The sequence below is a fragment of the Phyllostomus hastatus genome, unplaced genomic scaffold, assembly GCF_019186645.2.
Source record: "Phyllostomus hastatus isolate PE091 unplaced genomic scaffold, TTU_PhHast_1.1 phas_contig_80, whole genome shotgun sequence".
Classification (NCBI taxonomy): Eukaryota; Metazoa; Chordata; class Mammalia; order Chiroptera; family Phyllostomidae; genus Phyllostomus; species Phyllostomus hastatus.
The window spans coordinates 26,201,800-26,219,486 of NW_025333960.1; the positions used below are offsets into that span (position 1 = coordinate 26,201,800).

The 17,687-nt window shown below is 35.6% G+C and overlaps 1 protein-coding gene across 3 annotated transcripts in view; it reads right to left on the reverse strand.

Moving 5' to 3' along the window:
* Positions 1-17,687, reverse strand: part of LOC123826144 (desmocollin-2-like) — a 32,820-nt gene that overhangs the window by 987 nt on the left and 14,146 nt on the right. For 2 of the 3 annotated variants that reach the window (XM_045850076.1, XM_045850075.1), the window contains 9 exons: positions 17,286-17,452; positions 13,374-13,508; positions 12,945-13,130; positions 10,749-11,005; positions 10,482-10,624; positions 6,438-6,665; positions 4,470-4,706; positions 3,974-4,101; positions 618-908 (listed from right to left, as the gene is read on the reverse strand). In XM_045850076.1, coding sequence (XP_045706032.1) covers positions 618-908; positions 3,974-4,101; positions 4,470-4,706; positions 6,438-6,665; positions 10,482-10,624; positions 10,749-11,005; positions 12,945-13,130; positions 13,374-13,508; positions 17,286-17,452 — 1,772 coding nt within the window. Of the gene's footprint in view, positions 1-50; positions 97-617; positions 909-3,973; positions 4,102-4,469; positions 4,707-6,437; positions 6,666-10,481; positions 10,625-10,748; positions 11,006-12,944; positions 13,131-13,373; positions 13,509-17,285; positions 17,453-17,687 lie in introns of all 3 variants that reach the window. The other variant, XM_045850077.1, reaches the window with a different exon arrangement.

Sequence of the window (17,687 nt, forward strand, 5' to 3'; positions counted from 1 at the left end):
GATCTTAAACACCAGAACTTACTAACATAAAAATAATGGCTTTGATTTACCTTTGATTGTTAAATTTTTAATCAGAGTGTGTCCTCTAATGGATTCCTACATATAAAAAATGCACATGATTGGTCTGTATCATAAATCACACTGTAAATTCACTACACAGCATGTTTCTAAAAGCCAGGCATGTGACACAAGCACACAGGTGTCATTTTAAATCATTACTTTCCCTTTCAAAGTTATGTCGAAAGTGAAATGCATCCCTTAAACTGATCCCAAATTGATGTGGGTTCAGATCTTTCTGGGTTCACATAGTGACTGTACAGGCTGGAATCATCTGGTATCACACTATTGATTTCTAAGATTCGACTTGTCAGGTGGGACGTATTAACAAAATATCATGACAAAATATCTCACACTATTTCAATAAGAACTAAAGGCCTAGCAGCATGTGAGGGAAAGGTCCACTTCACATCTGAATATAACTAAATCAAAATCAAGGGAAAGAATTTTCCAATTAGTAAACTAATAATTAAAAATAAAGGTCAGGCCATTAAATTATAATCATTTAGAAAGCCGAAAAGAAATCACAATAGACTCGTAGGACACTTAGGGAAACTCACTTCACCAAGGCAGGGCTGAGTGAAATTACGCCACTCAGAGTATGAGAATGTGCAGTTGTCTCTCTCCACGTGGCCGCCCCTGCAGGGGTCCAGGGTGTGCTGTCCGCCCGCCTTACACGACTCCAGTGTGTGATGATGCGTGCCCCGCTGGCATGACTCCAAGGTCAGGTGTCCTCCATTCATCATTTCAATGGTCTCCTGCCCTCCATGTTTCATTCCTGAGCCCACGGTGCCACAAATTCCCTGAGCCGAACTGCCCACAGTATTGGATGTAAAGCCATTTGCATAAAACTGAAATAAAACACTTTGCATTAGAGAAATACAGAAGAGAATGAAATAAATTAAAAAGGAGAAGAAGCAAAAGAATAAACCTTGCAGATAATACCCTGAATTTCTGTGCTAGAAGGTAAGCTCTCTGAGGGCAGGAACTAAATCTGCCTTAACAATCCTGGGTGCCTAACTACTGTAACCCCAGTATTCATGCAGTGGTCCATATAAGAAGCAAATTGCAGATGTCAAGTGGCTTGCACCTTGAGACAAATAAAAAAAGCTTAATATATATGTCTTTAAAAACTCCTTAGAATAATACAACTTCAGTTCTTCAAACCTTCCAGCATCTCACACCTCAAAATCAGGATGCCAGTACTATTGTCTCACATGCATTTACCCAGCTTAGGGTAAATGCACCCTCTTCACCTGACTCAGAAAAAAGCAGAAAAAATGACCAGTCTTTTTGTTCAGTATCTAATCTAGTACCTCTTCAACTAAAAAAAAAATAGAAATAAAGTTGCCATAAAAATCTTAGCTGCAATAATAAATCTTTATGATATAAATAAATAAAAATAATAACCCATCCAAGGACATAAAAGATATGTACTCAGAAAACTACACAACACTGAGGAAGGAAATTAAAAAACACACACACACAAATAAATAGAAGCATACACTGTGTTCATGGATTAGGAGAATTAACATCATCAAAATGTCCATACTACCCAAAGCAATTTATAGATTCAACACAATCCCTATTAAAGTACCAATGACATATTTCACAGATATAGAACGAACATTTCAAAAATTTGTATGGAACCATAAACAACCCCAATAGCCACAGCAATTTTGAGGGAGAAGAACAAAGTAGGAAGGATCACAATTCCTGACATCAAACTATATTATAAGGCCGCAGTAATCAAAACAGTCTAGTACTGGCCAAGAACAGACACATAGATCAATGGAACAGAATAGAGAGCCCAGAAATAAACCCAAGCTCTATGGTCAATTAATATTTGACAAAGGGGCAGAAGCATAAAATAGAGTAAAAATAGCCTCTTCAACAAATGGTGTTGGGACACCTAGACAGATGCATGCAGAAAAATGAAACTTGATCACTAACTTACACTACACACAAAAATAAACTCAAGGTGGATAAAAGGTTTAAAATATAAGTTGTGTTAAAAAATAAATAAAATAAAATAAAATAAGTTGTGATGCCATAAAGGTCCTAGAGGAGAAGATAGCCAGGAAAATCTCAGATAGTCCACACAGCAATATTTTCACTGATATATCCTATAGAGCAAGGGACATAAAGGAAAGAATAAATAAATGGGACCTCATTAAAATAAAAAGCTTCTGCATGTCTAAAGAAAACATAAGCAAAATGAAAAGGGCACCAACGGTATGGGAGAACATATTTGCCAATGATACAATGGACAAGGGTTTGATCTCCAAAATATATAAAGAACTCACATGACTCCACTCAAGGAATGCAAACAACCCAATTAAAAAATGGGCAAAGGACCTGAACATTCTCCAAGGACATATAGAGGGTTCAGAGACATACAAAAAGATGCTCAGCATCACTAGCCATCAGAGAAATGCAAATTAAAACCGCAGTAAGATACCACTTCACACCCGTGAGAATGGCCATCATAAACAAATCAACAAACAAGTGTTGGTGAGGTTGTGAAGAAAATGGAACCCTAGGACACTGTTGGTGGGAATGCAGACTGGTGAAACCACTATGGAAAACAGTATGGAATATCCTCAAAAAACTAAAAATGGAACTGCCTTTTGACCCAGCAATTCCGCTGCTGGAATTATACCCTAAGAATACTGAAACACGAATTCCTAAGAACCTATGTACCACAATGTTCATAGCAGCACAATTTACAATAGCCAAGTGCTGGAAGCAACCTAAGTGCCCATCAGTAAATGAACTGATCCAAAAACTAGTACATTTACACAATGGAATACTACTCAGCAGAAAGAAAGGAGCTGCTATCCTTTGGGATAGCAGGGATGAATCTGGAGAGCACTATGCTAAGTGAAATAAGCCAAGCAATGAAAGACGAATACCATATGATCTCACCTAAAAGTGGAACTTAATCAACAAAACAGACAACCAAGCAAAATATAACCAGAGATATTGAAATAAAGAACAAACCAACAGTAACCAGAGGCGGGGGGAGAGGGATAATGGAGGAAAATAGGGGAAGGGTCATCAAGGAACATGTATAAAGGACCCACGGACAAAGCCAAAGAGGGTAAGGATGGAGGGTGAGAGGTGGGGGTGGGTGGGGCAGGGGAAAGTGGTAGTGGGAAAATGAAGACAACTGTACTTGAACAACAATAAAATAATAATAACAACAACAGCAATAAAAACACATCAGCAAGGAAAAGAACAATATGAGGGTTTTGACCACTAATTTTCTATGTTATGTTGTTATACAGACCCCCAAGTTTTATTTTTCCCATTACCTCCCTAGATGCAAACACCCTTTTGTTTTCTAAATCTTTCCTGCTCTAATCATCAATTATGCTTTTTTTAGGGAGTTACTTGTTCCTCATTGACATATTAGGCTAGAAATCAAAGCTGGGTCAATGCAGTCACTTGCTGGCTTTGCTGTTTCATATATTTGACCCAAGCCTCCTTTCTAACCCACATTAGAGTCAGAAAGACTCCATTAAAATTCTTCTCACGCTGATCAAAGCTTATAGTCATTTTATTGCTGTTGCCAGAACAAAATTAAAACAATTATGTTAGTGATCTGTGAATAATTAAATGAAACATTTTTACAACACAAACAGTAGTTTCGAAATGTAAAAAATACTGGGTCTAAATCATGAAACATTTCAACATGCTAAAGGATTTTATTATTAAGTAACACTCTATGGTTAAATTGAAATGCCATCTATTACCATGGGAATCAATGTCATTTCACATGCTCCATGGGACTGATGACATTTCATGTGTAGCAAGTTACCTGCTTGCAAAAGAACTTTGTTCAGAAAAGATAAGGATAGTTGGTTAGGCCAATTCATCCTTTGTATTTATTTTAAAAGGACAAACTACTTACCACTTTGTCATCTCCAGGGGCTTCAGTGTTTGACACAATGAGGTTCTGCTGGGTCAGATCCTCAGGAACTGCTGCTTCTCGCTCTTTGCCTGCCCTAGAAGCCCCACAGACTAAGGTAAATAGGATACCTAGAGGATGAGAGAAATAACGAGTTTATCATAAAGCAATGTGAAGTAATGAATGTATGATGACTCATTCAAAGCCAGCTTTACAGAAAATGCATCTATGATGGTTTGGGTTGAAATAGCCAATTGTAAAGTCTGCCTTAACCGATATGCCACAAAAGCATGCTAAATGTTGCATTTCTGTGTTAAATTTGGCTTATGCTGAGATAACAGAACTATAAATAAATGCACTTTCAATATATAAATTAAATTTGTATGTTATTTAAGAATACAGCTATATACATACACACAGTTATAGACAAGTGTTGATCTGAGAATGTGTCTTGAAAGTTATTTTAAAGGCTATTATTTGAGTTCATAAAGGGACTCACAAAATAGCAAGGCTATGCCTAAAAGTATTGCAAGGATGGCCCACGTTCCAAGTTTCCCTTGTGCAGCACTAGTCCTAGAATCCACACGAAGTGCACAGTCATTTTCAGTAACACAGTCACATACGATGACATTTAACGATGTGACCTGGGACAGGCCATGTTTGTCTGTAACTCTGACAGGTACAGTGTATGGTCCAAATGGAGGGTCATTCTGATACAAAAGACGTGCTGCTGTATCTGAAAGAAATAAAACCAAGCATTAGACAAGTCATTGATTTCTCCTGAGCATAAATAACCAGTGTGAAGATAATCACCAAATTTCCCCACAAATGGGTGTTCCGGATGGGATGGCACAACTGATACAGGATTGTAAACGTGAATGGACTGACTTTTCTAATCTACAGCTGCTACAAACACATTGCAAATAAAAGTTTGTCTCTGATGCCTCTTAAAAAAGGGATCTTCTGGTTTTTAATAATATATTTATCTCCTTATAAATTCTTCCTATCCTAACTAATAAGCTTAAGAGATTGGTTTTTATCACAGCTTTAAAAACTTTAATGTAACTACTCAGTGTTCATCAGATTATTATTTTATAATAGTCTGAAATGTTAGACACAGCACCTTAACTTGCCACCATACTTTTGTCTTCCTCCATTCTATTTTCTTTCCCTTTATTCAAGACCTTTCTTCCCCTCTAATTTGCCATAATGGGAAATTGAGGAATATCTGCTGAAAACCTAGGGCTGAAAATTATTCCAGAGCATTTGAAACACAAACTCCATTAGCTTACTGGATCCTGAGTCATGAAAGCTGGAGCACAGGGAGACCAGGACATCGTGGCCCATGGGCAGACCAGGAGACGGAGAACGGGGTTAAGAGCTGATGCAGGGAGTGATGCAGTGGTGTTACGGAGAGAGGCCCCTTTTACTTTTGCCATTCTTCTCACCATAGCTATCATTGTACTTAAAGTCAGAAATATAGACTAAGAGCCAAGTTAGGGGAGAGTCTCAAGTAGGAAACAACAGATAAGAAATGGTCAGAAGTCACTGCAGCAGAGAGAGGAGAAAGTGCAGTGGACAATGTGACACACACCCAGATCCCCTTGTAATTAAGGACTTACTCACCCAGCTGCTTGGGAGAGGATTAGCACCTTTAGAGACTGTAACTTCCTGTGAAAGGCCACACCTCTCAGGGTAGCCCAACCCACAGAATGAGCAAGTTGAATTTAAAGAGACTGGAGTTGGGGACACTTTGCAGAGTCAATTAGCTCACACTCCCCACTGGGTCAACTGAGACTGTTCTTTGGCCTGAGCTGCAGCTTGACCTCTTTTGGCCCAACCCTGCTTTCCTTCCTGTCACAGCCATTGATTCCAAGCAAACTCTTTAATAAACCCTCAGCCTTAGAAACACTGTCTCGAAGTTGCTTCCTGGAGAGCAGAACTTTGATATATGGGGACTCCATTATAGAGCCATTAGCATGCCAAGAATCTATGGAGATGGGAGTTACCCAAGTCAGAAAATGATTACATACACCATAAGGGTGCATGTATGTGGAGCAAGAACAAAAATAAGAATTCATGTAACTCCTACGGGAATCCTTAGCATCAGAGACCCACATCCCCCCACACCAAAACTGAGAACTCTGCTTTTTTTCATTGGTGGTTCTCACATAGTGAGTTATTCCTCTATTTCAAGTGTGAAAAAGAAGAATACTGTGTATAGAAGAACATACTAAAGAAGAATATTTAGTATAGAAGAACATACTCAAGAAGTATGTTAGGGTTGGTGGAGGATGAACAGGGTAGAGGGGGTCAAATATATTATGATGGGAGAAAATCACACTTTGTACACTTGAAATTTATATTATGTTACACTATGAAATTTAATTTAAAAAATTAAAGAAGGAAAAAGGATTTTAGATGCCCTGATGTTGAAAAGGACAATGTAATGACTAGAAATACATACCATTAATTTTCGTCAGTCTCCACATTGTATATACATTGGAATTAGAGTCACCCTCCAGACTGAAGCTAAAGGGTGGGCCATTTACAGGGTCATCGAAATCGAAAGCAACAAGCTCCGCAGAGGACATGACGGTTTTGCAGATTACCACTGTCTTTTTCAGTATTACTGGGCCATTATCATTCACATCTTCAAGTATAATTCCCAGCGTCCCAGTACATGTTTTTCCACCTAGCAAATTGAATACAAAAATACAATTTTTAATGTTTTGAGTTATCACTAGAAAATTGCACATTAAAATTTTTTTAAAAATATGCATTAGGCACCTGAAACGTTAAATGACAGTGACAAATAGTCATAGGTTATGTCTTTAGGGAGCATTAAAAGTAAAATATCATCACTTTCAAATTGTTTTACAGACAATAACTGCTCTTGAGATTTGTTGTTAATTCACTAAATAGCCACAATTGACATAGACACTGTTACAGACATGAATTTTGACTAAGTTTTAAAAGGAAAACAGAAAACAGTGCAAACAAAGATATATCTGGTATATTGAAATGCACAAGGAAATTTGAAAAGGTAGGAAAGCACAGGATGCACTCCTATAGTCTAGACATAACAAAGGGAAGATGAGGGAATGGCTATTTTATCTACCTGGCATCATTTCTATCAGGGCACAATAATCTCACCTAACCTCTCTTATTCTCATGCCATGTGGTGCTTTCTTGTTCTTACTGAGAATTGGGACTGCTGAATGTCTTGTACATTTCTTTCCATGTTGGTCCACACACAAATTTGAAACACAAGATCTTACCAATCAAAAATGGTTAATTGTACTGTTCCTACAGTGTTTGCCCTTCTGCTTCAGTGCTAAAGGCTTCCATTTCCCTCTCATGAAATATTTAGAGTTGCACATTAAACTACAGTCTCTTGCACATTGTAATTAGTATTGTTATAGAACATTTAAACCAAAGGTTTTAGGTATCTAATCAGTGTTTCACAGCTACTTTTCATCTGTCAGTGAAATAAATAACACTCTCTTATTCATTGGAGTGTAGGCATGCAACGCTCACCTTCTAGTATTAAGATAATTCTATATGGGTACTAATTCCAAATGTAGTCATGTGAAATGGATTCCCCATGGTTCTGTGATTTATGTGCATGGAACTCTCCTTGCACATAATGCTTAAAAAAATTGAAAGTACATTCCTCCCCAAATTTGGAATACACAACAAATATAGAAATCTAAAAGTCACCTATACAGAAAAGATACCTGGGTGAAACTGCCAAAAGTTTACACTGAGAAGCAACTAAGATAAAAAGCAAAACTGAACTCCGATTGAACTCTCCTTAGTTAGTAACTATCTTTCAGAGAGGAGAAGCTAGCAAAAGCAGACGGCATATAGAAAAGAGGAATGTGTTGCAAAGACATAAAACCCGTGAGAGACAGGTTTAAAAAGAGGAAGAAACAAGTGCTTTGGAGAAGTAGGAGGGTGGGAAGTGAGCATGCTAAAGGCCAGTGCTCCAGAGAAGAGAACACCTTTCACTAAGAAGTAGCAGGAAGGGCCTGAGCCAGGCAAAGAGTTAGAAATGGGGAAGTTCCAAAGGCATCTGCAGCAAATGCAAAATATGCTAAAGAGAGCTTGGCCAGACAGCCTGAGTCCCTGAAACAGTTACTTTACCCCCCACAAGTAACTGGGCTTGAGGAAGGAGACTTGGAAACAGTAGAAAAATAAACATGAGGAAGTCCTGGGAGGCTGACATCAAAGTCAGTAGGTGGCATTGACACTTTGCAACGCCCTGAATCTGAAAACAGTCTTGTAATAGCATAGTAACACTTAAAACCACAGCCAGGCCTGTGCACTTTGATCCTGATCAATCTACAGTGTACCTTAGCATCATTACAATTTGATTGTAATAAATTAGCATTGCAGTTTCTAAGTGCCCCCCTCCCAACCAGTGGGGAATCAAGGAGAACTATGGGTAATCCCATGAGCCATTGTAGAAAAATTATATAACTCCTAATGCAAGCGCAATGGAAAGTACATTAAGAATAGGGAAGTAAAAAGCCTTAGAAAATTATAACCCTTCGAACAACAGGGGGCCTTTCTCCATTCAGGGGATCAGCCTACTCCCATATTCTGAGAACTGTACTGTCCCTAATAAAGCTCACTTGCTTTGCTTTACTCAGTTTGTGTGATTTGCCCAACTCTTTGTTCATGATCACCTGGTCACCTGTGCACATCTGTGACAGGCCCAAATGAAATTAGCCAGTATAGATTTTCGGAAAAGGTAAAAAACAGGAAGAAACAAAAAAGTGTATTTTGTGTGATCTCAGTTCATAGAATAAAAACATAAAATTACCTATCCCCCTGCTTTCTTTTAAAAAAATGGGAGAGGCCTTATCACCCATGTATTTTATACCACAATGATGATTAACAGGTCCTCTTGACTAAATTCCATAAAAATACTTGATCTCTCAATTATTTTAACTCCTCCACAACAGTAAAGAATGCAGAAAAAAAGCTGTATTCAAAATCTCTAATTTCAGCACCAGCCAGTGTGGTTCAGTTGGTCGGGAGTCTTCCCACAAACCGCACAGGGCACGTGCCAGGGCTGCAGGTTCAGGCCCCAGTCGGAGTACACACAGAGGGAAGCAGGTCAGTGCTTTCCTCTCAAATCAGTGTGTCTCTCCCTCTCCTTCTCCTACCCATCCCCCTCTCTAAAGTCAAAAATAAAAATAAAAATAAAATAAATAAAATAAAATGAAATGAAAAAAAGCTCTTACACCAGACAGTAATTTTTATGCCAACTATTAACTAACCATTTGCCAAGTGCTATCAAAATGTACAAATAATGGATTTAAGTTTCATACTATTTTTCTTCTTTACACTTGCATTTGACCCAAAAAATATGCCTTACCAAAGACACATGAGAAGCTGAGGCTTTAACAGTCTTTAATTGATTGAAGTTAATTGTTAATGATTACAACCTTATCAATTTAATCAACAAATTACGAGGCATTTCTCATTAATTTAGCAGCAACTGGGATATCAAAAAAATGTCCAATATCACTTCTAAATACTAATTTTGCAAGCTATTGTGTAATAATTTATATTATCATATTTAGCATACTTATTTTAAAAAGGCACAAAAAGTTCAAATGTATGTTATAGTAAAATTACTTTATGCACTAAATGAATTACACATATTTATTGTGCTCATATTTCTCTCAATTTTGTAGGACCCACAGAACATGATTTTACAATATATATGAATATATGGATTTGTACCATTTGTTTTTCCAATTCTATAATACATTATTAATCATGATTATGACTTATTTTTATATAATGTCCTTACTCAGAATTCTAACCCCCAAGTATGCTATTAATTTCCTGTAAGGAGAATTATTTTCTAGCAGTGCACTGTGGGACAATAAGGATGTTCTCTCTATAATAAAATTTTCTCCTAAAGTAAATATTTTAAGAGATATGACTAGATGAATTGAAGCTAATTTTACTGATTTTCTGATTTTTCAATGATTGTTTTATACGTTATTAATTTCAAGTATTTCTTTTTTATTAAATGTTAATATCTTTTTTAAAAAAATTAAATTTATTTTTAGAGAAAGGGGAAGGGAAGGAGAAAGAGAGGAAGAGAAACATCATGTGTGGTTGCCTCTCACATGGCCCCCACTAGGGACCTGGCCTTCAACCCAGGCATGTGCCCTGACTGGGAATCAAACTGGCAACCCTTTGGTTTGCAGCCCGCACTCAATCCACTGAGCTACACCAGCCAGGGCTTCAAGTATTTCTATGACTAAGTTATTGTATAATTACATCTAAAGCTAAAAGTGCTATTAAAAAGCAGGCATGAGTTAATAAATTATAGCAAACTTCTCAATTACTTTGTATGTCATTTGGGGAGAAATACATTTTGAGAATATATACAGCTGAATTAAAAATGTATGTGGTTGGTTTAACAGCTGAGGATACATGTAGTTAAGGATGTATGTAGCTGGTTTATAAATAAAGTTCTTACCTTTGTCTGATGCAAGGATTGTAACATTATATATACCACTGTTGATAGACTCTGCCTCTCTATCCAAGCTTCTTAAAGTTGTGATTGATCCTGTGTAATCATCAACAGTGATCCACCCTTTCGGATCACTTAATTTCTTATACCTGTTAATAATGAATTAAAATAATAAAATGTATCAGAAGCCTAATTACAATCCTAGTGTCAAAATAAAATATAAATTTAAAAAACACGCTAAATTTAGAGCTAATTAAATTGAATTATAAATACCTTATCCCATTGCTACTTCTTGTTTCTGGGTCATATGCTTTATATCCATTGCTCTTTGTTCCCAAGGGTGCACTTTCTTGAATTCGAACAGTTTGCATTGGAGGGGTACACTCAGGGCCCTCATCCTGGTCTTTTACATTAACAGTAACTGTAGCTGTGCTCATGGCTGATCTTGAAGTAGTTTCTCTAAAATATGGAGCTTCATTAACAACACCAATTTGCAGGGTCAGCTGTTGTCTTTCTTCATAATTCAGTGGCTACAAAAGCAAGTGTGTTGTGAATCAGTTCAAGACATTTAACATTTGGCAACGAACGCTAACTAGTGTATCTAAGTAGTTAAATTTGGGAATATGTGAGTGCTAAGTAGTGAATAGTCATGAGAATACTAAGCATATACCCAGAAACAAGGTGGTGGTGGGAAGACGGCAGTCCTTCAACTGACTCAGTATGCGGTAAAGCCAACAAAACAAAACAAAACAAAACCAAGAAAACGAAGAAACTTTTCCCCAACTGTGAATTTAACATAAGTAACACAGGTCTTGATAACAATTTCAGGAAATATTTAATGCAAATGCTTCAAAGTTAACACTTGAGATATTACTTTAGGAGCTCTATACCCTAACCAACAGTTATTTACTACTTCATTAATTTTGGGACAGCTTATCCTACCCTCCTGAGATGAACAGAGTTATTTGTTCCTGGTTTACGTTGGGAAATGTGGGTTAAATTTTATAAAACATTTTTAAGAGAAAAGAGGCAAGAAAATAGAGAGCTAATGAACATCACACTTTCCTTTTTTTTCTCTTTCCCATCCTAGTTATCTTCTAAAAACTGGTAGTACCAAGTTTAATGGAAGGTTTTTATTTTGCCTGCTATGTAGTTGGAATGAGAGGGAGTGAAACCATTTCCTAGTAGACAGAATTGTGTCAGGTCTTAGACTTCACAGAAATAAATTTCCTTCTTAGAATATCAAGGAGCAGGGCAGGGGGTGGGTGAAGAAAGAGACAAGACTTAAAAGACATTTCTCTTCTGTTCTGAACGAAGGAAACCCAGACTGCAGTTAACCTTCATCACCATGAGAAAACCGCATTTATCATTTTTGATCCATACTCCGTGTGAATATGTACAAAAGGGAAATGCCACAGACGCAGGGCTGACTCACGTTCTAGTTAAACATGCAGCAGATATAAGCCTAGGACTCTGTCTGAAGCCAAAGAAGCTCAGATCACTTTGTGGGCTAACTGTGGCTCCTGCGTTAGCAGTGAGTTCTGAGATGCTTACAGAGTAGTATGAAAAAGAAGTTTGAGGAGTATTCACAAGTCTGAACAGCAGAGGCTTCTCATTCTGAACCAAGAAATTGAGGATATAATGTACACCGAATACAGAGGAACAGATCTACAAACAGCCTCCCTATGGGTTTGACCAGGAGTAACTAACTCATCATTTGGGAAATCAGGAAATGGAGGCTCCTTGACCCAGATACAGAAAGAATGGGCTAGGAAAGTCCGACACCCACCGGCTGGCATCATGGCCATACTAGTTTCTGAATTGTTAAGAGATTAGTTACAAAATAAATGCTATTATCACATTACATGAACATATATATAATATTGTTTTTAAATTGTGCCTTTATGTAAGGTTCCTCATGCTAGTAATTTTTAGTTAATTTATGAAGATATAGTTGTTTCTGAAATTTAAAGTGCTAGTTAGGGACTTTTGAATCAATTGTCCAAAAGGTACAAATTTTCAGTTATAAAATACATATATCATGGAAATATAATACAGTGTCGTGATTATAGTTAATAATACTATATTGCATGTTTGAAAGTAGCTAGAAGAGTGGATCTTGAAAGTTCTTATCACAAGAAAAAATTTTTGTATGTTTGGGAACAAACATTAACTGGACTTTATCATGGTGATCATTTTGCAATATATACAAGTATCAAATTATGTCATACACCTGAAATTAACATAAATTAATATAATGTTATGTCAGTTATACCTCAATTTAAATAAAAAATTTCCTAAAATGAATATACATCCTATTATACATGAAGAACATAGCATTTACATTTATCTATCTATCTATATATTTTATTCCTACATTTACCAAAATTCCTTTCTTTTCATTAACTGCAGTATGCTAATTTATGATATTATGAAATACAAACAACTAATTTACTAATTTATTCTTACCTTAACCACATAGAGAACTCCTTCATTGGTTTTGGGATCTGTTACAATTTTAAAATTTCCATTTTCATTGCCTTTTAAAATGGTATAATTAGCTCTCCAATTAGAAGTATTAAATAAATCCTTATCCTCAACACTAACACGTAAGATTTCCACATCAACTTTATTTTCTTCTACTGATGTCACGTACTAAAATAATAAAAACAAAATTAAAAAGTTTAATTAGTAACTCATAAAAATAGAACACCATGTGAAGTAAGCCTGCTTCTTCTAATTTCCAAAGTATTATGTTTACATGATTTTAAACCCTCACTCCAAACTTCTGTCCAGGGGATACTTTATTTGAAATTGCATGACATGGACAGAGCCATGCATATTTAGCAATTAACACTGGGTTGCACATTTTTCTTTTTATTAATATCACGTACTTACAGAAGTACGAGTAAAGGTTGGCAAGTTGTCATTCACATCTTCAATTTGAATGATGCAAGTTGCAGTTGTGTACAATCCAAAAGGTTGACCATTCATGTCTTGTACCTTTATTTGTAATTGGTATTTATCAATTACCTGCAAAGAAAGTAGGAATTTAATTATTGAGTGAAAGTAACATTATAAATGAAATTTTATACTCCACAATTTTCCTTGCATTAAAAATTTCAGAGGTACACTATTAAATTTCATAGCTTTCATGTACTGGTAAGAATAATTTCCTCACACTAATAATTTTCCATAATTTATTAAAATAGTGCAGTTTCTCAAATTTAAAGTACTACTCATAGGTTATGGAATCAATCCATTGGTTTTAGCTTTACTCAACAGAAAGAAAAGATACAGACTGGGTACATTTAAAATTGCCTAGTAATTAATCAAAATCTTCATCTCCTATCCAAAGCATGTTTTCACGTTCAAAAATACATAGCAGTGACTTTTATACCAGCCTTGTAAGAAAGCAATAAGGTAAATATCATTCTGTAAAAAAGATAGATTTTAAATGTTTACATTGATAAAAGATCCTTATAATAGCATGAAAACAAGGGACTAGGTTATGTCATTTTTGCCCCCAGTGGAAATAGAATCTGGTTCTTAAGACTTCATTCATCAGAGATTGCAGAAGTCTTATCACCAGTTTTAAAAAATGTGCTTCTCCCCATAATGGTTTTATTTATCATAAGTAATTGAGATGTCGAATGATTATGAACACTGATCAATGCCTCTAGATAAACATGAGAAAACTTGGGTCCTATTCCCAACTCCCAAAATAATAAATGTAATCTTGGGCAGTTGGAAAATTCTCCTTATATAGGTTTCCTCTTCTGTAAATCAACAATAATAATATATTTCCTACATAGTTTCTCTCTTTTGATAAGATAAAATAATATGTGAAAAACTATCCAATTTCATTCTCTTATATAGCCACCTTCTTCCCTTAATTCCATCACCTCTTAAACATTCTGGTCTTTACACATTTCTTAAAAACTAAAATTTTTCTCAATCCCTATGCTTTTTATACACAATATTTTCTGACTTACTTTTCTCTCATAACCAATCACATATGTTGACTTGAAAACTAATAGCTTCATTGCAATTAAAAATTCTAAAAACTGCTTGGTAGTATACTTTCAGGAGGAAATACATGTTTTATTTGTAGAGAATTAAGACATTGGACATAACCAAAAGGTTAATAAAATAAAGAAATGAAGTTTTGAGGGCCTAAATATTAACTTGTGATGTCCTCCAATGGAAGAAAAATTCTGATGTTTAAAGGGCTCAAAGGATTGAAGATAGCAGACGAAAACTGGAATCCTGGAGTCTAAAAGGGACTCCAGAGTGCTCTCGGGGAAAAGTCCTCCAAGGCTCCTTCATTAGCTTTTAGCTGATTCTGTCAGAAAGATCCATTCAAGACAACGATAAAAAGAAGAATTGGTTTATAATTGGCTTTAGCTGCACATGTAAATTCCATGAAGAATCTGCATAAGGTGTAGGGCTCTAACACTAACTCATTCATTTATCCAGCAAATGATACTGTATTCTTCACTGGCACACATAATAAAAATAAATGAATTTGTAAGTACTAAGATAAATAAAAGTCAATTTCACTTGGAAATTTCTTTGGGGATGTAGTAAAAAATGATTAATTTTATTACATTTTAACCCATAGTCAGGAGTGTCAAACTCATTTTCACTGGGGGCCACATCAGATTCACAGTTGCCTTCAAAAGGCCAAATGTAAATTTTAGGACTGTATAAATAGAACTACTCCTTAACCGTTAAGTGAGAGCTTGGCACTGCCATAGGGCAGAAACAAAGCCCCAGGCCAGATAAAACAAGGTGGAGGGCCGGATTCGGCCAGCGGGCCTTGTGTTTGCCCCCTATGTCATAGTCTATGTGAAGATATGGGAGGGGTGCACAGTGCACCTCTGCTGAATAGCATGGTCTGGTGTTTCTCTTAAGGAAAAGTACTTGCATGATTGTTTGCTTGATGAGCTGAACTAACTGCTGTTGTTTTACTTTTAAATAAAATACATCTCTATATGAAAGGCATCTGGTTTTTCTGATTGGTAAATTTGAAAAACTATATTCTGTCAAGTATAATGTGAATGATACTTTAAGGAGACAAAACTACTTATTAATAATGATAAATTAAAGTGTTTAAACACAAATGAGAATTCTAGAATATTTTTATCTACCATTGTGATATTAATGGAAGTGAAGAGTTGATTTTTCAACATTGTTCAATGAAATATATTCTGTATAACTTAGTGAACCTATATGACAAATGTATAATGTTATAAAATTACACATTGGTGAACAATCCACACAGCAGAGGTAGACCAATGTGTTTTAACGTAACAATGTATGAAAGTTCATTGATAAGACTTCAGAATGCACTTTGCAAAAAACATTTATGAAACTACCAGTTGTCAAGTTTCGGTATAGTTTCAAAGATGGATATCCACAAAGACCTGAAACTACTATTAAAATATTTAATACTCTACTCTTTGCTAACTTTGTATCTGTTGGGGTTTTTTAATGTACATAAGGTAATTCTGCCTTTTATAACAGAGCCACTGCAGGAGATATGAGAATCCATCTATCTTACATAAAACTAGGCATTAAAGAGTTTGAAAAATTGCATAATAATGCCACTGTTCTCACTGAATTATTTATTATTTGGGGAAATATAATTGTTTTTTGTATAAAAAGTACTTAGGTTAACATGTAATATATCCATTATTATTTTAAGTGGATAATTCAATACATATTTTAAATTTTCATTAGTTTTAAATACTAATGGGTAAATACTGATAAATATAATGCATCTAAATGAAATGTCTTCAGAATCTTCAAAAATACTTAAGATTGTAAAGGGATTTTGAGATCAGAAAGTTTGAAGACCATTGCTCTATTCCATGAGGGATAAAGAGAACAAGAGGAAATGAATCTGATATGAAGTTTTAGGAATCAAAGAAACCTATTATACTATATTTTAAGATTAAGAATTATAAATGAAGTAAGCAGGACAGCTAAACTGCTCTAAGAATTCAGCTGAATACACATTTGGTGAAGGAGGCAACAGTTGAATAACCAAGTTAATAAACTACTGTAGTGTAACAGTTGCAGCAGAAATGGACAGAACATAAAAGTGGAATAATCTTGAAGGTAATATCAACATGCTGTAGAAAGTGAGTTGATCTAGGCATATGGGGAGATATCAAACACACTTTGGAGAACATGAATTCAAGGACGTAATATAAAATTACTAATAGGAAAAGAATGTATTAATGTCATTTTTACTAGAAAAGATGGGAAGGAGAGCATGCTTAGAAAGAAAGAAAAGTTCAGTTTTAGATGTATTGCATTTTAGGTACCTCTGAAACATCCAAATAAATATTTCTAGCAGCCCACTGAGAATGGTATGCCAGATTAGACATAATCTTTCTTTTAATCTGTGCAAGGGGAAGAATGCAAAAGAACCTACTGAGGAAGATGTAATGCAGACAGAAAAAGAAGCACTCTCATCACTTTTATCTGTAGATAACAAATTTCTACATATTTCCAAAAGTTTCCCTTTTTATATTTGATATTTGTTTTTAATACTACAAATGTTTATATTGGGGAATTCAATTTTATAAAACATAGTTCAGAAGAGAATGAATTAGAGTTTCAATATTAGTGCACTGCAAAGGTAAGGACCCCCCATTAACATACTTAAAATGACCCTTTTTCTAAAAGTAGATTCACAACATACTTTTCAAAAACACATTCACAGGTGATCCACAGACATATCCAGGTACCATTAAATAATAATGTGGCAAACACATTCTTGGTTAATACTGATGTTACCTCTCTGTCCAGCTGAGATGATGTGGTGGTAATCACACCTGTAGATGGATGCATGAAAAACAGGCTGGGCGATGCTGGCAGCTGCTGGAGGATGGAGTACTTCAGGAGCGTGTGGAGTGTGCCAGGCTCATCTTTGTCAACTGCAGACACCTGTCCCACGGTGGAGCCTACGTGTTGAAACATCCTCTTTAATTTCCAAAACTTTTACGTTTTCGACTTTCCCTTCATATCACTCCTTTCTGTCTACTTTGAAAATGTTTTGGAACACTTATATATCAGAGTAATGGTAGTTTTTTTAATAATAATATAATGGTACAATAATAGTTTGTGGATTTCTTTTTTTTAAAGATTTTATTTATTTGTTTTTAGACAGAGGGGAAGGGAAGGAGAAAGAGAGGGAGA